The following is a 23,276-nucleotide window of genomic DNA, read 5'->3' as shown; positions in this document are numbered from 1 at the left end:
CTTTGCTGTTGTGTGTGTTGGTGTTGATGCATTCCTGTACGGCTGCTTTCTTTGTTGTTCTGATGAGGTGGTGGTGTGTGGTGAAGGCTGTATGGTCTGCTATGATTTTGCTAGCCCTCCATCTTTTCTCAGGCCATCTGCGGGTGCACCTGGACTCTTGGAGGGCAGGGAAGAACCAGCTGGCATTCTTGGAGGGCTGCTTGCCTGAGAGGTTTCTTAGGGGTGCCAGTGTGTTGGCGTATTCGGAGATCCAATGGTGGAGGTTGCATGCTGAGGCATTGGCATCCGTGAAAGTTGATGGGGAAGGCGGTGAGCTGGTGGGTGTGATGGCGTACGGTGGATTTTTAAATGGGAAGTGGACATTGCAGTGGTCGGTCCATTGTGGCTCAGAGGTGCGGCTGATGGAGATGTTGTTGCTTGCAGAGAAGAAGGGGTCAAGTGTGTGTCCTGCTGAGAAGGTTGGAGATGTGACAGGCTGTTTGAGTCCGATGGTGGTGAGGTTCTCCAGTAAGGATGAGGTGTTGTGGTTGTCAAGGTTGTCCAGGTGGAAATTTAGGCCGGCAAGCAGGATGTAGTCCTTTGAGGCGAGAGCGGGGTGAGCGTAGAAGTCTGCTATGACTTTGCTGAAGAGGAGCAGGGTCCGGGAGGTCTGTAGATGAGGGCGCTGCGAAGGGTGGCATTAGGGTTGGTCTGGATCTGGAAGTGTCAGGTGAGTGGTCATTGGAGCTTGTTGTGAAGGGGATGATGTTTTTTGTGTACGATGGTGATGCCTCCTCCCAGTCAGTTTACGTGGTCCTCCTGGATGATTTCGCATCCATAGGGGATGGTGGTTGCAATGTCCGGGACTGAGGTGGTGTTCATCCAGGTTTCCGTCAAGAAGGCCGACATTGGTGTCCCAGATCTCTATGGAGTGTTTTTTGAGGTAGCTGGTGTTGAGTAGCATGCATCTGAGGTGGTAGTGTCTGGTTCTTGAGGGTCGTGCAGTCAGGTGTGTGGAGGGAGGAGAAGGCACAGATGCGGCAGGTGATTGGGTCTTGGGTGCTCTTCAGTGACGCGAGGAGGCAGTCGGTGGACCATTCGGAGTTGAGTGTATGGAAGGTGCTGGAGTCATATCGGTGAATAGTCAATGGACCAAGGTCGGTGGAGCTGGGAGAGGTTCAGGCGCAGACGGATGCAGACAGGCTTGCCTATGGCGTGCCTGTGGTAATGCTAATTATGCCCAAACTCGACTTTGGTGTTTTGGGCACTTAAAAATGTATAACCTTTTAATTGGTACCCCTAGGGTCTCCCCTATGTGTCCTAAAGGTGGGGTTCAGGTTGTTATAAGGAGGACCCTTTTTAAATGAGATTAATATCCCTTGGGTTTAGTGACATTGCATATTTCACTCCCCACATTGAAGTGTACTGCTTCCCCATATCGACTTTAGTGCTAGGCGCATGTTGGAGTGAGGATCTGCCATATTTGGACATATTCAGAACCCCTAAAGCCTCCCTTAGGTCTTCCTGGGGTGGTGGGTCCTGTAGATACAGACATGGTCCGTATAAAAGATGTTTTATAAGCCCTAGTGATGTAGGAGTTACCCAGTTCAATTTCCCCATTGCAGATCCAGAGCACATAGGTTAACATGGCAAAAAGTTATTGATTGATAACTAAAGAAAGTGGTGGCCTAAAAATATAATTCGTGGACTTAGTAGAATAGTATTGATAAATCAAACGATATGCTTTTGTTGAGTTTATCCTAAAATGTATTGACAAGAAGTGATAAACATTTCGTGTCTGTAAGCCAAAATTCAGCCTTCTAGTGCTCTGACCTGATTGACCAGAGTTAGGCTTATAAGCCAGGCTGCTTTGAAGGGGTGAAAATGAACCCTGGGCGTTAAGGAGCCCTTCTAGGAGGAGAAGGTGCTGTGCATAGTAGTGCCAGAGCCAGGGGGAGGGGTAGTAAATAATGGTCTTCAGAGGAAAAGGTAAAGTTTGTATGCAGCACTCAAACAGTAAAAAAGGTAAAACACAGCACATGAAAAATCCCACACTAATTTAGGAAAATTAAGTAAAATGTAATAAATTATCTGGCACCCAAATTACAAAAATGCAATCAGTAGAACACAAGATATGCAATTTTGAAGATTTAAGTTAAGTATAGCACCTAAAAGCACAAAGTGCAACTCACGTTATCTGGTCGTGTGAGACTGGGAGAAAATCACAAGATCAGGGCGACTGTGATGGAGGGCAGGCCGGACACAGGGACCAGGTTATTCCTGCTAATGTTGTTACCTTATTAAGTCCAGCATGAAGAGTTCCGTTTTGCCACAGGGAGAGTGTTGTGGATGGTCGCTGCTGTAGCAAGAAGACCATCTAGGTGTGTGGATGGTCATTGCTGTAATGGGAAGATCCTTATGGGCTCTGCATATGGTTGCTGCTTTGCATTGGCAGTCACCGCGGGTTGTTGACGATGTACCACTCAGCGTAGATCTTGCATTGCCGGCTGTTGCTGGCCATAACAATATCGCAAATAGACTGGTTCATCTGAGCTTTGTGTGGGCAGTTGGCGTGGGCAGCATGATTTTGCCCAAAAATGCCCGTTCACAGTGGCGAAGAGCCAAAGACATCAGGATTTCTTTCTCTGTTCCAGGGGGAGTTCAACTGATGTTAAACCATGGACCCGATTAAAATTTACACAGTTTAACTATCTGCAATGCTCCTATCTTACACCACACAGGCTAAATGATGCTGCACACTACCGACCAGTGATGTCCGGCCGATGCTAACTTTCTCCAAATGGTCTTAAAATGCCCAATTATAGTGAGGTTCTGGATGTAAGTTACAGAGGTCCTAGGGAACACCTTGGGCATACACCAGCTGCTTAAGTTAGAGAAATGCATTCTGGGGTTATACAGTAGACAATCTGAGAGGCAGAAGGTAATGAATTTCTGGACTTAGTCATGGGAGTGATACATAAAGACATTGTGCGCCACTGGAAATCCCTGAATTGCTGCCCCATAGCAGGCGGAAGGCAGAAGTTGTGAGCAGGGCACAAGCAGAGGGTGTTGCTCTGAGGAACGAACAGTGTGGAGGGCTCTGTAGGATGCCACTGGTGGTGACTGGGTCCCTGGAAGCGATGGGACAGTAGGACAGCCATGGGTACTGCCAGTGTCCGTGACCAAGAGAGTGGGCCTTACCAACACCCGATCAGCCAAATGGCATGTGACATAACGGCCCCCACGCCGCAACATTAGTGAAAGACAGACACAGATAGTGGACTGACACTTGCACCACCCTCTCGCACACCACGATAATTGTACCTGAGACCGAAACTGAGGATGTAAGGAGAAGCAGCGAGGCATGTTGATGATGCATATGTGTTAAATGATGGCATGCCTAGTTCGGAATAGGAAATGCCAACATTTCCAAGGAAAAGCTAAATGTGTTGTGTACCACCATGCAGGGAATGTTAACTTGCTGAACTAAAGTGTTCATTACAAACTTTGTTAAAATAAATAAAAAATCACTTAAAAAAAGACAAAAATGATGTCACTCCAAGGGGACTGGGAGGCACCTCTTGGAGATTATTAGTTTACTCCAGCAGAGACCAGAGATCAGGAAAGCCCATCTGCAGTTCCAGGCAATTCCAGTGCATGAGGTCACCAGCTGGGCAGTTGTAGAGTGATCTGGAGCTTGTTGTGTCCCTGTAGCTCAGAACAAGCCCTTGGAGTCACACAGGGAGCCAGGCATTAAGGTAGCAGGTCAAGTTTTGCTTCTCAGACAGTAGGGTATGCATCAAACAAAAGTACAGTCCTCTGGCATCAGGACAGTCCTTCTGCAGTGTCCACAGGTAGCAGTGTGTACTTAAGAGTTGGTCTGAGTTGCTCCTTTTAGGTCTAGCATCAACGCGCATGCGCTGTTTGCAAGACATGTTGTAAACACTATACTGACTGTAATCCTGCCTCTTGCTTACCATAGGATTATTTCAGAGCAGATCTTTGCAGCCTTCTAATTGGTTGCCAACCCGATACCTCACTTCTGTTTTGTTACTCAGGAGCACCGCACAAGTACAGATTTGTTTCTTTTCATTAGTGGACGTCCGCTATTATTAGATACTATTTGTCCGTGTTTCTCCTTTTGGTTGTAAGGTATGTTTCCTCTGCTTTTTCCCTTGCTCAGTGCGGTTCATTTTGTGCTCATGCACATACAGAGAAAGAGATCCGACCTAAGCAACATCGTCACTTTGAATTTAGTGTCGGACATGTGGGCGCTGTGCATGGCGGCACCCTCAGCTTTATTCACGCAAAGCCCAGAGGGCATTACGGGGGTGCCGGCCTCTGAAATACTGTACACAGCTCCCAGGTGCAGCCTGCTCCATGTTCGGCCACCCTATGCACGTCACAGACCCGCAGGCCTCTTCCTGAAGGTCCCAGTTACTGCTGTGTACCCTCAGCACAGCCGCCATCTTCCGGCCTCCTCATGAAGGTCCTGGTCACTGCTGTTCACCCTCAGCCCAGCCGCAATCTTCCGGCCTCCTGGTGAAGGTCTTGATCACTGCTGTTCACACTAAGCACGGCTGCCATCTTACGGTTTCACCGTGACCGTCCCGGAAAGTCGCAGTCACTGCTTGTCACACTCAGCCGCCACAATCTTTTGAACTCCGCCTAAAGGTCCCGGGGGCATATTATCAAGGGGGTTTATATCCACTTTTTTGACTATAAAAGCCAAGAAAGCGGAGATAAAATTATCTCCCTATTACCTAGCTGTCGCTAACACCAGTTAGCGACAGCTAGTAGGAGATAGCGACCATCTTGGGCCCCACTTTGCATGTCAGTGATATTTATCACTAATGACATGCAAAGTGGGCGTGCCAAGATGTTAGCAACTGGAAACAGTCGCTAACATCGCTATCTCCTATTACCAACTTTTGGAGATATTCGCGCTAAGCGCGAATATCTCCAAAATCTAACACTTGCCCTGAGTAGTACTTAGCCATGTTATCCAATGGGAGGTGGATAACATGGCTAAGAGCATCAGCTCGGTAATGCATGAATATCGCGGACTTTTCAGCGATATTCATGCATTGCGGCCGATTTTTATCGCATTTGCGATAAACCTTGGTAATACCAAGGTTTATCTGCGATAAAAATCGCCGCAGCTCAACGGTAAATTTTTGTCTCTAACCAAGCAATAGCGATAATTATCGCTATTGCTTGGTAATATGCCCCCCGGTCACTACTGTTCACTCTTAGCCCAGCCGCCATCTTCCTGCGCTGTCCTTACTGCAGCACCAGCAGCAAATAGCTCCAGGATTCCTTTTAGCACTTCCCTAACTGTAATGTTATTTAGTCTGTTTTTTTAGTTGCCCAGGGGGCATTGGTGCCGGCCTCGGAAATGCTGTGCACAGCTCCCAGGTGCAGCCTGTTAAATGTCTGGCCATCCTTAGCCCATTCCCAAAGAAAAAAAGCCACGGGGCAAAGAGAAGCAAAGGTGCATTTACTGTACGTTCTGAATGGACCATCCGCGATTATGCAGACTGAGGGAGGACCTGGGCATTATTTACACCCCCACCCCCCGCTAACTTATATCCAAATGTATCTGAGGTGTTAACTGGGTTGGTTTGCGTAGCTCATGAGAACGGGTATTGTATTGTTTTGGTCTTTTGACAATGTCTCATGCTCCACCCCCTTTCAAGATGAACTTTTAACATTTCAGTCTATACTCCATAGTCAAACATACCTAATTGGGCAGCGATGTATCCGAATCTTAATCAGGGTTATCAGACTCCTTGAGCCATAGATCATGCATAAGTACGTCATCCAGACCTGCTTTTGAGTCCGGCTAGAAACAGCTTTAGAAGAAAATAGGTAATAAAAATACTTAGGGGCAGATTTATGTTGCCTGGCGCATCTCTGCAAATCGGCAGAGATGCGCCAGGAAAGATACGGCACGCAAGTTTATCCTTGCGCCACCCATGATGCGCCGCATGGCGCATGAATGAACAGACGCGTGTCGCATCTAGGGGGTGAAGTTGGCGCAGTGCTGGATTTGTGTTGCGTGCGGCACGCAACTCCAGCACTATTTCAACTTGCCCTATCTCTAACGTGGTGCGTCAAGCCTTACGCCTGCTTCAAGCAGGCGCAGGGTTTTGGCGTATATATATATATATATATATATATATATATATATATATATATATATATATATATATATGCACGCAAATTCGCCAATGACTAAAGCAGCCGCTTCAGCCCAAACCATCCAGAAATGACGAAAGAACAGACCCAATTCTTGGTGCTTAATCGAGGTGATTTATTGCCAGCAAGCCTGCCGCCCCCATTACGCGTTTCGCCTTTACAAAGCTTGATCATATATATATATATATATATATATGAATTCCAACCGGAAGGTTAGTGCGACGCCTTTCGCACCAAACCCAGTGCGCAGACACAGTTAAATAAATCCAAGCCAGACTTACTTCGGATACTCTTCCTTTATTGCATATAAAGTGCAGAGGTGCAACACACTGCCAAACAGACGCGTTTCGGGCGTGAACGCCCTTGCTCACTGTCAGCGGGTAAACGGTACAGCATTCATTTAAATACATCAGTTAATTGCAACAACGCGCCAAAAGTTCCTCATGCAATTCTGTGCACTCAAAAGAGGACTATAGCAAGGACCCATTCTCAATACACGTAAATATTGGTTCCGCCATTTTGGAATGGTACAAAATTGCGTTAAGCCATGCCATGGCTTAGTTATTGAAAGATTAGAGGAATTAGTGTTAATCTGGAATCTTTGGTTATTCTCCATGACAACGGCACATATAATAAAAGAATAGTCTGATATAAAGTGCAAGTGCATAAATATCTTCGATGTGCAAATATTAACAGTGCAATATATATATTAAAGCAATGTGGTAATTAAAAACACATCTATTTGTATCGAGTGACTCTATCTACAAACAATGCTTGAAATGGAAAAATAGAAGTGTAGGTACCGCTGTTTCTGAGAAGAGCCGGTACTCTCCGATTAAAAGTATTACATTTCTCTTCAGAAGTGCTGGTACCCTCCCTCTCAAAATTAAAAAGTGCCGGTATTCCGGACAGTAGCGGCCCGTTTAAAGCACTGCCTGCCGACCCAAAGCAGTAAGAATGCCCTGGACGCTCCAGAATTATTTTTGTGAACTATTTCATTGTAAAACTGATGCACAGAGTCCAAAAGTAGACACCGCCACCGTGTGGTAAATTGTAATAAGTACTAGCACTAACAAGTGCACCAGCAAACCAGCGGTGCAGATCTAAACGCGACCACTTTACAACAGAACCTGCCTAGGTAGCACATAGTTTGTAATTTGCTTAGAATCACAGGGTGCTGAACTGAAGTTCGGACTGGAACATGGATGCTTTTGTTCCAAAGTCGGAATCTCGAGCATCTAGGCAGGCCACATCAAATGAAAGGGGAGACAAGCCTAGGGACTAATTTTGAACATGATTGGCATAGCCACTTAAATATGCCATTAGCTATATAGTGGTTTTATTATAAAGAAAAAAATATCTTAATGAGAAGAGATTCTGAGAAATTTGTTTAAATGTAGGATAGCTACAGTGCGTCTTGAATATGATATTTTTGGGAACAAATGCCCCCACACAATTGATAAGGCTTGGATATATGTAATTTAAACATGAATGACATTTAAACAAATTTCACAGAATCTTCTCTCATTAAGAAAAAATTTTCTTTATAATAAAACCACTATATTGCTAATGGCATATTTAAGTGGCACAAGACCACTATGATAGAGTAATAACTAATAAATATGCTAGCAACTATGGGGCAGATGTATCAAGATTCCATTTTGCACTTCTCAAATAGCGATTGTTAAGGAATCGCTATTTGAGAAGTGCAAAATGGTATGTATGTAGAATTTCGCTATTTTTTAGCGATTCCTTAGAATTCCTTAATTGCGATTAGCAAATTGCTAATCGCAATTAAGGAATAATTTCCCATTCATTTCTATGGGCCAGGAGGCCCATAGGAATGAATGTAAAATTATACTCAATTTGCGATTAGCAATTAGCTAATCGCAAATTGAGAATAATTTCAAGGGTGCAAGGGTGTCTTAAGGACACCCTGCTGCACCCCTGAATTTGACATGTACATGCATATGGCGCACATGTGTCATTATATAAAGATTGGGAATTTGTTAATAGGAATGTAAAAACAAGGTATCTGACCAAACTGAATTGGAGGAAACCTTAATGACTAAATATTTGCTAGAAAATATTTAGATGTTTGTAAGACGGCCATAGCTTTGATATAGGAAGGGACACCAGTGGGCTTCAGATTAACCTTGTTGTTGACGTTCACTTAACTCTGGCGTAAACCGTACATATTATTCTGTTTGCAGATTACTTGACCTTCATCAATGTGTGAAGATTTCTATGAACTGATTTCTATAAGGAAGTCTAAAAAGGTATTTTGATGTACATAAGACAACTTTTTATATTGAATTGTGGTGATGCTTTAATGAATGACATGTGAAATTGGAAATGAACTGTATATGACTCATAGACTGGCCATTTTTTGACGTATATAGGTATTGATGAAAGCATTACCGAGAATATGAAAATAAGTATACTGTGACATGCGTGTTAACATCATGCAATGATTAAATCTGTTTTTTTAGATCGTTCTCCCATGAGAAGGCCTATATTGTATATATGAGACACTGGTTATATATTATTGTATGCAAATCTGTTTTTTTCTATTGTAAATACATTTGTGTTGACATGAGTATAGTACTCGTTGTAAATAGCAATTTTTTATGTTTTGTATTTTTATAGCCCTGAAGAAGTCCGGTAACGGATGAAACGCCTTGGCTATTCATTTTAAAACACCGTTGTGAATAAAGAATCTATTTAAACTGATGAAACTGTCTTTGAAATTCTTGGGAGAACTTTCGGAATCATTAATGAGATAAACAAACAATGTTGTGATTTGGATTAAGTACTGTAATAATAGTTGAAGGGTGCAGGGTCATTTTTTTGTGCAGTTCTTGTTGAAAGTTAAGGTTTCCTGTCTTTTAACCAATGGGACCTAGGGGACTGTGTCCCAGACCATTTGCACCTTCAACTCAGTAGATATCAACTTTAACCCCTTCGCTGCGGGGCTAATTTCCCCACGGCACGGTGGGGAGGGGGGCCGCGCACGGCGCCGCTGTGCTCATGGCGAGCCCAGGCTCGTCATGCAGCACGGTGCTCGTGTGCTGGTGACGAGCCTGGGCTCGTCATGACCACGCCCGCGCAATGGAACGCTCAGCACAGCGGGGAAATTAGCCCCGCGTGTGAGCGTTCCACGGCTCATGACGAGCCCAGGCTCGTCACCAGCACACGAGCACCGTGCTGCATGACGAGCCTGGGCTCGTCATCAGCACAGAAGGGGTTAAGGACTGCAGTACCGGTGCGGGCAATAGTAGCCTTAATCCCTGTTCTTTTGTGATAACTTTTGAAGTGGACATAGCAAAATTATTTCAGCATCAAAAGCAATAGCCCACTTTCCTCTCCAAACACAGCAGTGCGAAGCAATGGGAAGCCGAAGGGCGGGCTATAACCCCAGATGTAAATACAAGCTGTCTCTGCTCGGTCAGCGCATGTGCGCCGTCTACAGCTGAGACCTAAAAGTTATATGTGAACACCACAGAAGGACCTGCATATACACTTGTTCACCCAGGGGACTTTTAACTGACACAGCTGCCCTCTCATGCTGCCCACGTAAAGTTTACATGCTGTAAGAAGTTGCAGCAGTGCCCACTGCACAAAGCTAGAGACATGTATGCTATTTGCAGCCCTCCAGCAGATACCCATGCTTGCTAGATGTACTAGAAACGTTTTGGGGTGCTCTCCCACTGCAGGGGAGGGGGGCACGGTACTTTGCTCATAGAGTAAAAAGTGCAGGCTGCAATTTGCGCGGAAGGGGGCAAGGCACAGCCCCACACTAGAGAGTGCTTTGCGCCTCCTCATCGAACAGTGAAGGTCGCCACACACGTCAGGTGGAAGGCAGTTTGTTGGGCCATTAAGAGACATGGCATCTTGCAAAAATGTGGGCGACCTGCTTCCACAGATGGCGGGCAGGAATGTGGGGCAGATGCCTCCCTAAAAAGCCCTAGCCACTACCTGCCTGCAGCTAAGGCTGGCGGCCAGCGCCAGCCACGAGTGTTTTTTCCACTCTAATCCTGATTGGGTAGAAAGTGGAGTCCCAACCGGCGACCTTTCTCCATAATAACTTACTCAGAGATATATTTTTGAGAAAGGCTACCCCGGCTGCTGAAGCATCTTAAAGTAAGCATGAGCGAATTTTGCGGATCTCGCGTTCGCGAATTTTGCGGATTTGCGGATTCGCAATCCGCAAAATCCGCGAATTCCCGCGAATTTGCAGATTTTTATTTTTTTTGTGTTCGCCCGTGTTTCTGCCAGTTCGCGAGGGTTTTGTACACTTTCGCAAATTGCGAACTTACCTGTCGGGTCGCAAGTTTCGCGAACTTGTTGTTTCTACGTGTCCAGCCTGTTTGGGACACTCTTCTTCATCACTGCCACTCTCTGTCACCACTGCCACTCTCTGACTACTCATGCCACCCTCTGGCCCACCCATGCCACCCTCTGTTTCATCACCACACCCTCTGGTTGTCCAGTGTACATTATTTTCGGCAAAGCAAAGCACACCTTCCCTGCCTCAAGTGACCTGAATTAATTTGGGGCTGATTAATGTGTCACAGAATATTTTTTTAGCTGGCACCTGCTTCCTTAGTGCGCCCTGATTAGTGATCTTTTGCACTTGCTAAGTGCTTTCATTGTTGCAAAATTAGTTACAACACCTGCCCTGCCCCAACTGACAATAATGAATTAGGGGCTGATTAATGGATTTTAACTTCCAGCCTGGCTCCTGCTTGTCTCCCTTAGCTGTAATTCAGGACCTTTGTGGCATATGTGTAACTATTCTGAGGTTCAGAGCAGGGTCACATAATAGTTTCAACTGGCAACTGAACTCTGGAGGGGCCCCTCAGGAAGCACTACAGGAAATGGCTACTAATGATGAGCCTGAACTTTTGAACCTGGTAAGTAGTTACTTTCAGTTTTGCTAAGATCGTATTTCTGCAATTTTGCACTTATTCGCGGGGCGCGAACTGACGCGAACTCACGCGAACAGTGCGAGCAAAATCCGCTGCTCGCGGATTTGCGGATTTTGCGGGAGATTCGCGAATCTCGCGGATTGCGGATTTCCCGAAAATCCGCAAAATCCGCGAGCGGAACGGATTTTCCGCCCATGCCTATCTTAAAGGTGAATCTAAGCAAGATAAGTGCTGCAGCCTGTCCTCGGAGTGCCTCGATGCTTTCTTCACTGAGGGTTGAGGCGAAAAGGAGAGGGGCAGAGCAGGACGTTCAAGGAGTAGAAGAAGAAGAGCTCAGGGAAAAGTACAAGAAGGGGGGAAGGGGAGCCCAGGGTAGAGGAATGAAACATATGCTAGAGGAGAAGCAGACAAAGGGGAACGCTAAAGGAGGAACCCAGAGGGAGAACCGTGCCCTAGAAGAGGAGGAGAACAAGAACGGGAGCACACAAAATTGATCGAAAACGAAGTGTCGCGGGACAAGTCACCCAGTTTGAAAAATGTCATATAAATTACAATGGTCTCTGCTCAGATTTATTGTAGTTGGACAATGCGCTCGGGGAGTGCTAAATACCAGAAGAGGCATGACGTATGCATGCCCTCACAAATGGGAAGAAGGGAATATGGAGCCACAGTGGTGTGAAGCAATTGGAAGCCTATGGGCGGGCTGTAACCCCAGATGTCGATACATCATATATGGTTCGAGACAGCACATGCGCGCCCTCAAGAGCCGAGACCTAAAAGGGAGAATGAATAGCATCTTTCACTAATGTAGGGCAAGAATGTAGGGCACCTTTCACTAATGTAGGGCAAGAATGTAAATGTGAGAAATATAAAGACACAATATAATGCTCAACTCTTAACTTATTGCTTTAAAACGTAGGAATATGTTTCTGAACACAATCTGCTTGACTGGAATTGAGAGAAACGTTTTGCTTCATTTATGAAGAACAGCTTACAAGTTAATCCCAGTGGAAAGCAAAGAGGAAAGTAGACCGCATATGACGCAGTGGCACCACATAGGTTTTGGAAAAGCTTGCTCTAGAAACATTGAGTGACTGCAGAAAATAAGGACAAGCACCTGCATACACACATCAGAAAAGTAATGCTGCAGAACGCGCAGTGCATGACGTGCCTGCAAGATGTGAGATGGCTTGAATACATAGGATAGAGGCTGTCCCATCCTAGTGATGGCCTCCTGCAAAGACACTGGCTTATAAAAGCACCTAGTCATGTGGCTGTGCAGGAAGTGCCCATATGTGTGATGACAAAGCAGTGGGGGGGGGAACCTCTTGGTACATGTGTTCCATTTGATATCTCACAGGCAGTAACTGAAGCTACATGCAAAGAGGTGGCTACTAACCTTGAATATTGACCACTTTGCTGCACTAGCGCACCCGTTACTTGCTTGTAACTGCAGGCCGAACGGGCAGCTTATCTACCATGAGATGCTTGCTGATACTCGGTTACTGCTGGAACTTGAATTATTTTTTTTAAAGCTGTCACTTGTGCTCTGAAATCACCGCCCTCCTTGGGTTCCCGTTTCTGCTTCTGGTCATGACTGGGCGCAACTCATTTGACCACCAAAGCAAAGGCATATCTACCTGCCCCCGCTGGTATATCTTTCAGAGGAGCTTGGTGCTAAAGTGATAGTGTATGCTAATGACACGCAGCTGCTCTTTACCTGGGGTGGCTCTGACTTGAATACTGGTGCGGCTCAGACGTGTCTAGCCTTAGTTTTACAATGGCTGGCCCAGGCTTCCCTCAAATGTAACAAGGATAAATCGGAGGTCCTCCTCTATGGCCAGTTCCCTGATGACTTCAGAGCCCACGTGTGGCCTCTGGGTCACCCCAGCCCGCAGTCCGAAGCGAAGGAGGGCCAGCATAAAACCTGGGAATCTGGTTTAATGAGGACCTACGATTCTGCGACCATATAAAAAACTGACAGGGTTTGCTTTGGCACTCTCAAAGCACTCAGAAAAATCTTTCCTTTTCTCCCGAGACCAGCCAAGGAGACGGTCACCCGAGCTCTAATCCTGTCTAGGCTGGACTATGCTAATGCTCTGTTCTTGGGGTTGCCGGGATATCTGCTGCGCAAGCTCCAAATTATTCAGAACGCTGCAGCCAGGCTTCTCTTCAATGCCCCAACGAGATCCAGCGCGCAACAGTATCTTTGTGAGTTACACTGGCTTCGGTTGGCTCAGAGCGTGCAGTTTAAAGCGATCACTCTGGCCCATAGGGCTCTTCATGGTCTGGGCCCTTCTTACCTTATAAGCGTTTCGCTTTCTATGTGCCTAATTGCCCTCTGCGCTCAGTGGGGCAACGCCGGATGGTCGTTCCTCGCTTCCGCAGAGTGCGGTTGGGGGTCAATTCTGTCTCTGTCAAGGCTGCTGAGAAATGGAATGCGCTTCCTGCTGATCTCCAATTCACCTCAGAGTTTCAGCTATTTAAGAAGCAGCTTAAAACACATTTGTTCAGCATGATTCGCTAATTTGATTCTGGCTTCTACCCCTGATCTCCCTCGCGCCAGGTATCTCTAGAGTAACAGTGCGCTCTACAAATGCAATATAACATAACATGTGGCCAAATGACCACAAAGGAACCCCTTGTTTTTTCATACTTATGAGGATGTTATAATGACCATCAGAGCAATGTGTCTTCTGCTAATATCTGGAATCCTTAGCTACTAAAGCCATGGCTACTGGTACTCCAGAGGTACAGAGGCTAATTGTCCCTCACTTCCACATTTGTGTATGCAGTTAAACCAAGCAGGGCCTTGGGCCCCAAACAAAACATCTCTTCTCGTCATCTATGGAGGCAGGAGTTATCTGCTTGCCTTGGTTTTCAGATTCTTCATCTTCATTGGTTCAGAGATACAGGTAAAACCACTCCCGTAGAAATTTTAACAATGTGACAGCCAGATATCTGGAAAGACAAGTGTGCCCTATATTTATTTGGTGGGGTTATCCGACCCAAGGCCAGCTTGCATAAGTGCACCCAGATTCTGGAATGCAAGGCACATGGAGGGGGGAAAGAACATTTATCTTTGTGACCACTTGAACAAATAACTTTGTGCTTTCTTGCAGACACAGAAACACTTTTTATGATGCCTATGTGCGCAAGCACTTGGGATATCAGACGGCCGAGACCACCATACACTCTTCAAGAGACTGCATCAGTACGGAATTGTTGGAGATGCACTTTCATGATATGCACACAGAATCCTCCTCCCCCTTCACCTCGGAACCCTTGAGCACCATTTGCGGTGTCCCACAAAGCTCATCCCTCAGCCCCACCCTCTTCAACCATTATAAGGCGCCTCTAGCCGACATTGTCAGAACCCACAATATAAACATCACATCATATGCCGGCGACACCCAGCTCATCCTTTCGCTCTCAGGAGACCCTGCTACACCCAGGACCAAATTCCACAACTGCATGAAGAACATCACAGCCTGGATGAAAGACATCTGTCTGAAGCTTAACATGGACAAGACCGAAGTACTGATCTTTGGCAACCAGGCCTCACTCTGGAATGACACCTGGTGGCCTGTGGAGCTCGGACCCACCCTCACACCAAAGGAGCACACCCACAATCTCGGCTTCATTCTCGACAGCAAACTCTCCATGAAACGACAGACCAACACAGTCACCTGTGCCTGCTTCCACACTCTTCGCATGGTCTGAAAAATCTTTAAATGGCTCAGTCATGCAGGGCCTCATCACTAGCCGACTGAATTACGATGACGCACTGTACGCAGGAACCACCACTGAACTCATGAAAGGCTCCAGACAATACAGAATTCAGTGGCCAGATTGAGCATCAAACTTTCCAAACGGTCCCACATCACCCAACACCTAAAGAACCTCCACTTGCTCCCCATCCAGAAATGATGACAATTGAAACTACAGACGTACGCCTACAAACTCCTTCATGACCAAGGACCAGCATATATGAACCACTGACTGAACTTCCACCAACCATCCAGAAACCTCTGTTCCACCTCCATTGTCCTTGCACAAACCCTGCACATCTGCCGTAGCCTCAGCAGAGGCTCTTCCTTCTCCCACCTTCACCACCAAGTCCTGGACACCCTCCAGCTCCGAACGTCAGCCTCATTGACGGACTTCAAGAAGAGACTCAAGACCTGGCTTTGTGACTAAGACCAGCTACGCAGTGCCTGGAAACTCTCACGGGTGATTAGACACACTATAAAAGTTCTGATTGATTGATTGATTGAAAATACAGGTCTCAGTGGTCACCTAACATCCTAAAAAGCGTGATGCTTGGGATTTCACGTCCACGATGATATATTTCTTGCACATTCTGCCTGTAGGGCAGAACAGGATGTCGCCTGTGAAGGGGAGAGTCTGGTGTCAACTGACGTGGGTTGCCGGGTCAGTTTGTGGATGAAGAGAATCTCAGAACAACCTGCACTGTGTGCAGCACATGGTCTATGACAATCTTTCTCCACTTTATGTGCTTATGATGTGACTAAAGGCATGTTTTACAGCTACGAACTCGGTAAAAAAGTCATGCTTGAACTTTAAGGGGCTTATTTACAAGCCACTTGCGCCACTTTTGCACAATTTTTACCATGGGAAAAGTGACATACGGGTGGCTCAAGGGCCTTGTAAATAATCTCCTAAATGTATAAAACAGATGTCTGGAATACCACTAGACATGCAGGTAAACACAGAGAGGTCAGGTAGGAGAAAGTAAAATTACAGCGCACAAGCTTCAGGTGCTGGAAGGATGACAGATCATATGTCAAACAGGTATATTGTACCCCCTTGTACAATATTCCCAGCCAACATCCATGATTTAAAATGCTAGTCCTACCTACTGTCATCTTTCCTCAGATGCTAGACTATTCAGTGTGAGGTCGAAAGAGAGTCCTGTCCCCCCATGGGCTATGCTTGGCAGTGGCTTCCCCAGTTAGAAACACAGAGAAGACATGGCGCTGTCAGAAAACCTAAGCACCCAAGGGAATCAGCGCCTTCCCCCTGCCTTTGTCACTATTCCTAATGCCGACCATATCATTTACAGCAAGTGCACATTGACATGCTACCTTCCTTCCTACAATAGTGCTGCAGTCTTGGGCCTTCTGATTGTGATCAGCATGAGGCTGGAGAGAGTTGGAGCCTTGGTAGCTGCTGGATTTCCCCAGTGGCCATCCAGCCATTGGTATCTACAAAGCAGGGGCAAAGTGACGTCACAAAGTGACAGCAGCATTAGTTGGTAACAATAAGAAAGAGCCCTGAAGAGGAATGACTATGCTCTGTAATACTGTGTGTGTGAACCTGTGTATCAGGATTCATCTGTGTGTGTTGTTGTAGGTGCTCGTGCGTGCATGTCTGTGTAACACTGTGGGCTTATCTCCGTGCTTCTATATTTGTGTATGGGACATCTGCATGAATGCCCAGATATGCATTGACTGGCATCACCTACCTTTGCATCTGATGGTGATTCTTGAATATATCTAGGCCCATACTGTGGTGGGGGAAACAACCTTTACAACGCAACTTTTACAACGCACTACCATTACAACAAAACTTTTACAACGCAATATCCATTACAAAGCATGCCATTACAACGCAACCATTACAACGCATGACACTACAACGCATACCATTACAACGCATACCATTACAACGCATAGTACCCTTACACTATCCAACACTTACCCTACTGTTGCACACCCTGGAGTTAGAATAGTAATTTTTACCCCTGCACTACCCAACACTTACCCTACTGTTGCAGCCCCTGGAGTTAGAATAGTAATTTTTACCCCTACACTATCCAACACTTACCCTACTGTTGCACTGCCCTGGAGTTAGAATAGTAAATTTTACCCCTACACTATCCAATACTTACCATATATGCTATGTAATGGTATGCGTTGTAATGGTGTGCGTTGTAAAGGTATTATGCGTTGTAATGGAATGTGTTGTAATGGTAGCTTTGTAAAATGCGTTGTAATGGCATGCGTTGTAATGGAATGCGTTGTAATGGATGTTGCGTTGTAAAAGTTTTGTTGTAATGGCATGCGTTGTAAAAGTATGCATTGTAGTGACATATATCCCTGTGGTGGTAATATCAATCTCTGATGTTTTGGTGGCGAACCCCGGCGTTCGGTGGTCACCACCTGTCATCTAGTTGATGCCTTTGCAACTTGAGACAGGATGCATCCTCAGTTTAAGCTTGCCTTACAGGTGCTTGGCAGTCACCCACCTGATAGCTGTCAATCACTAGTGTATTGTGGCAACCCTTGGCATCTGGTAGCATTCATGATATACGGGAAAACTTCTATCACAGTTGAGCATAAGATGGCCATACCTGACACAAGCTGGCTGTTAGGCCTGACATCCTTAGCAAGGTATTCTCCCACATCTTATGCCTTCACTGCTTGATTTTTTTTGCTGAATTTTTTTAGTTGGCATTAGGACTCGGTGCACTTTACCCCTGCCAGCCTGTGCTAACGTGCTTCTGCTCTCTTTTTTAAACATGGTAAATTTGGACTACAATTGGAGCCTTTAATTTACTTTTAGGTCTGTATTAAATGGTACTATCTGTACCCATGGCCTGTACAGTAAATTATGCTTCTGAGCAGTAGCAGTTATTGTACCACCCACTAAAGTAGCACTGTAAAACATGTCGCAGGCCTGCCTCTGCAGCCTGTGTATGCAGTTCAAAACTGCCACTGCTACCTGGCAATATAAACTTTATGCCAGGTCTAAATCTTCCATTTTATTACTTAAAAGTCACCTCTATGGTAGGTCCTAAAGGCTTATTGGGCAGGGTGCACTGTTCTGGTATCATGTTATTTTTTTTAATTCACTTTATCTTTCTAAATTGGTTTGGATTTTTTCATGGGTCTTGTTTTATTTTTTAATACTGTTTGTGTGCTGCATAAATAATTCACACATTGCCTCTAAATTCATCCTGACTGTTTTTGTGCAACGATACTAGAGGATTAGGCACGGGCTAATTTAGTGAGATTGTGGTTCACCCTGAAAAGGATTGTGGTTGTTGCCCGCGTGGGGCTTCCAAATCCCTTAACCAATTACCCACGAATCTGGTAGGTATCTCTACATATGTGTGCTAGTATTGGAATCAGGCGACAGCCCTGCCTAATGTTGCCCACTCATAGTTTCTAGCAGGGATTCCTGGCATGTAATGGGTACACTGTATCAAAGCCTACTATACAGAACCTTTGCTTGCAACGCCCCAATGCTACGAAACTGCTTACCGACCCATCACCAGCTAAACATCGGCATGCATGTTCTTCACTGCGGCTTGAAAAGTCACCTACTTTGGATCCACCTGAAAGTCTATCTCTTTCTTTTGCTCAATATTAAGATTGTTTTAATATGGTCTTGAGAAAATGATTACTAGCTTATTTTTGAGGGAAAATTTGTTTATGTGCCAAACATTAAAACTGGTGTCATAAATTTGAATTAAGTAAAGTAGGGACCTAATTGTAGTGCAGCAGGTGAAGGATTATTACAAAGTTGCACAGAATGTGAGCGGAATGCATCTTAAATTTGCAACCACGTTGTTACTACAGGTGATCATCACACGGAATCCAACCACTGATTAGGCACTAGCACTGCTTTTACTCTTCCTCAAATGTCCTTCCATCAGCAAATTCTCTATAGTGTAAGTAGTCATGAAATCTACATGTACGAATTGTTCCATCCATTTTCCTGTATGTTTGGATCCCTGTTCATGTATGTGGTCCTTCTTGTGTGCTAACAGCATTGCTGTTTTGTTGGGCTGCTTGTGTGCCTGTGTGTGTTTTGTTTGTGTTTGGTAAGTGGATAAGGTTACTCTGCTTGCCTTATTTTTCCTGGCATCTCTTTTCCACTCATCTGTCACACCCAGAACTTTGAGGTAGTCAAACGAGGTTCACTTGTGGAGATATTTGTAAATGTGACAAGTACCAGTACAGAACTTTGCACCAAGATTGCCCACACACCCAAAATAAAGACGGTGGGTGCTAATTTTGGGCATTCAATGAAGACAAGCATAGTAAGGTGTGGTCTGGATTAAGGACAGAATACCTTCAAAGCCAAGGAGACACCTAATCAAAACAATTAAAGAATTTACTACAGGACACAGTGGGTCTAGGAGTTAAGAGACACAAATCTTGATTCTGCCACAGGCAGAACTTTCTTGGGGGCATGGAAGGCAACTGGGATAATCAGCACTTTGCAGCAGGACACATGTGACTATGGCTGTGGATGCCCTGTATCATATTTTCTTATTCTCTTGTTACATATGGCTTTTGTTGCAATGACTAGAAGTTGTGAATCTTGAAATCTTAGCAACACATAAATAGAAACATATTGGGGAGTGCTGTGAGTGCTTTGCTGAGTGCACAATAGACCCCCAGCAGCTAATGTCTCAGAAGATGCAGGCAAGAAGGATACTATGATTGGTACACATATTGAAAGAGAGTAGGACAGCAATGTTGTCATTGCTATTGAACATTGATATCTCAACAGCAAACTACTTGTAATGAATCACCGTCGGATTAAATACATCTGAATAACATAACATAGCCTCTCTTTCTGTGAGTTTACAAAACTGCTGTCAACCCTGATTCTCCACTGCCTTTGCCAGATTATCAATACAGAAAGGTGGATCGCACCAGAGGTTGCCAGATGTGGGTTCTCTATGGCATCTGATTAACAATTTGCAGTGGTTGTGAGTCTGAATAAAATATCAGCACCCCTTTCAAATTGTCAACTCAGGATATTACATTATATATCTTTAAATGAAATTCACTTGTAAAAACAATTTGAATGTCATGACTAAGTCACTTCTTGAAGTAATCTTTCACAGATCCCAATACCTCTTTCTAGATATCATGAACTGGATCTACCACAGCACAGGTATGAGAAACAAGACCCCCAAAAAGAGTGTAAACTCACCAACTATAGTCGACGTCTTTGGATATCCAAGAGTCACAAGCCCAAATGGCGAGTCGGGGGCTTCCACAATGTGGGTGCCAGGCTCCTTGCCCAAATTATATATTGCTGTGGAGTAAACAGTTCCAGGGATTGGTTTCCACTCAATATTTGGAACAGGGTTCCCATCAATGGTAATTTCATGCACCGCGGAAGTCTCTACTGTGATGACTAAGACAGTCTTCTCAAAGTTGGGATAAACAACAACTGCATAAATAGTGCTATATTGCTTTTTGTCTGGGACATTGATAAAGGAGGGTTCATGTGTTTTATCCCCTTTCCTGAAATATAGGACTTGGACTTTCATGTCGGCTGTGATGGAGACGGTAGAGGATTCCGGGACTACAATCTGGATCACCTCCCCAGCCTTCATTTTTCGACTTTGCTTCTGGTCATCAACCTGGTATTCTACTTTGGAGGGTCGGGAAGCAACAATGAAGACCACGTCAGTACTTCCTTGGGATGCCAAGGATGGGAAGAGATATTCTTTTCCCCACCGTGAGACTGGAAGAAGCTGAGTTGAGACCTGGTACGTTGGGAAGACAGTATCCACGCTGCTATATCCGCAGGTAACAACAACAGGATGAGTGGCTAACACTCTGGTGCCAGACGGGTTGCCTTTGCTCTTTAAAAGGATCACCTCAAAAGGTTTAAATTCGATAGTGATTTTACTTCCTGGTTGGTAAGTTTTTCCTTGGAAATTTACAGGTGCAGTGGGGTAGATCTCAACTATGTTTGGTACTAGGAAATTGGCAATTGAAATGTCTTTGTTATCATCATCTGATTTCCCAGGAGGTGTCAGCACATAATACTCAACTCCCAGTTTTTGCAAAGGAACAACTTCAGCGACTTGTACTCTGTTGTCCAAGTAGATGGTAGATGCAACTGATATTGGCTTGTCTGATGTAATTGAAACTGGAGCCCCAGGTGTGCCCGACTGCAGCATCTCTACAGTGATAGGAATTGTAATGGTCTCTATCTGACCCTTCACCAACGTGATTTCTTTCTTGATGTTGCCGAAAACAAACGTGATGGTCACAGTGGTTGCATCGAAGTAAGCCGTAATGATGAACTGAAACTTTATTAGTTTAGTGTGGTGAACGTTTACTGGGGTGATGATGATGAAGTCTTGCCCAACAGGATTTGAGGGATTTACACCTAGAAAACAATTGAAAGATATGTCATCAGTCTAGCACTCTACTCAGTTACAATTTAACTAGTTCTTACAGGCCATTTATTTACTCTGTGAGGGCAGACTTGAGCAGGGCCTCCATTTTTATCACACTTGATGTTTTCCTTTTAAAAGTTATAGTTTAACATTTGGCAACCCGAGTTTCATCTGGTAAAGACTGGTTTCTATTTGTTAATACCATGGTAGAGGTTCTGGGCCATATGTATCAAGCAAATTCGCATTCATGAAGCAAAATGTGGTGCTAAACAAGGAATCGCAAAATTTGCAATTCCTTATTTTGCAATTGCATTTAAGGAATCGCAAATATTGCGATTCCTTAAATGCAATGTATGAAGCAAATAATATTTGCAAAATGCCCTTAAGGAATCGCAAATTACCACCAACTTCTAGTTGGTGGTAAGTTGCGAATTCCTTGAAAAAAAGCACATTTTTGCATTTTTCAAAGTGCCATGTGACGCACATACATGCCCTTAGGGCATGTATGTGCACAAAATGTTCACCCATGCATATTTCAGGGGTGCCACAGGGTGTCCTTTGGACACCCCTGCTCCCTTGAAATTATTCTCAATTTGCGATTTTAGCAAATTGCGAATCGCAAATTGAGAATAACTTCCCATTCATTCCTATGGGCCTTCTGGCCCATAGAAATGAATGGGAAAGTATTCCTTAATTGCGATTCGCAATTTGCTAATCGCAATTAAGGAATTTTAAGAAATTGCATAAAAAATGCGATTTTGTACATACATACCTAATAGCGATTTCTTAAAAATCGCTATTTGGGAATCGCAAATCAGGTTAATGATACATATGGCCCTTTATCCTTGAAAGTGTGATGGTTTCACCACTGTACTTTTTTTTAGCAGATTTCAAACCAGATGTCAGTGGAACAAAGTTCAGATATCTTCTGGGTGTTAGTGTGTCTTCTGGTGGGATCGGTTGCCTGGCATTTAATCACAGAGTTTGAAATCAGTCTTACCTGTAATGTCAAATCACTCCCATCCTGACAGGTGACACTTTTACTAGTAAATTCACAAAGTCACAAAACAAGTGGAGCAACATCCTGTCTGTATGACTTTGCAAGGTTCTGACTGTCTGGTAAGAACAATCTGCAGGAACCCACCCACTCTCTTACTGCCCTTGGCAGCACCACCATAGCAATGGACATCCCATCCTTATTTGGTTTCAGTGGTCCCAAGCTTTGCTTGGTGTGACCACAGACCTTTTATCGCCCTGCTCAATTTTTGTGTCATTGCACTTTCGTCAGCGTCGCCTATTTAAGACCTAGTAGAAAGCCAAGCCGTGGACCCACAAGTCTCTAACACACTGCCCCTGTGTTCCTCTGCAAATAATTTCAACATTTCTGCCAAACCTGGCGTGTTCCTGCTCGACAGATGTTTATCACTAGTTCACAGGCTCCCACCAGTTCTTTTGTATGTTGCTCTGCACAAAAGTACTCAAATCTGCTAGAGATCTGAGCATCCACCATTGCACCTCCTTTAGGCAGTAAAGTCCACCTTCCCCATGGCAATGCTGTGACACAGTGGGCAGATGGAGGCAAATGATTATAGTTTGATGCCTGTATGTCTTTTTTCCAATGCCCACAAAGTGGAGGCTGCCTACTGGCTCTCCATTGGAAAATATGCTCAATCTATAATGACTGAAAGACTTCATGTCTTCCATCAGGCACAGTATGCACTTAGGTCAAATGTTTAGAAGGGTATGAGGAATTGGGATACTCCCGGCTCCTTGCTCGTATGCCGCAAGATAGAGGGATACCATTGAAGAAAATCCAACCTTTCTGGTAACTACCTTCTCTGTCTACCTCCGCATACCACTACTGCATAAATTCTCTCCTTTCTTCGTCCTTGCTCAAGCCAGTGCAGGCCAGATTGATCTATCTGGGTAGCATCAGAGATCATTACAATGAAGTTGATTGAAGATGTTTGCAGTGGCGTATGTAG

The 23,276-nt window shown here is 44.9% G+C and overlaps 1 protein-coding gene across 1 annotated transcript in view; it reads right to left on the bottom strand.

The window, feature by feature from the left end:
• LOC147701255 (uncharacterized) overlaps nucleotides 1–23,276 on the bottom strand; it is a 282,557-nt gene that overhangs the window by 206,555 nt on the left and 52,726 nt on the right. The window contains 1 exon segment of the mRNA XM_086929324.1: nucleotides 20,088–21,281. Coding sequence (XP_086785450.1) covers nucleotides 20,088–21,281 — 1,194 coding nt within the window.

The sequence above is a fragment of the Lissotriton vulgaris genome, chromosome 7 (genome assembly GCF_964263255.1).
Source record: "Lissotriton vulgaris chromosome 7, aLisVul1.2, whole genome shotgun sequence".
Classification (NCBI taxonomy): domain Eukaryota; kingdom Metazoa; phylum Chordata; class Amphibia; order Caudata; family Salamandridae; genus Lissotriton; species Lissotriton vulgaris.
The sequence above is the reverse complement of the archived record's forward strand: the minus strand, read 5'-3'. Positions and strand labels throughout refer to the sequence as shown.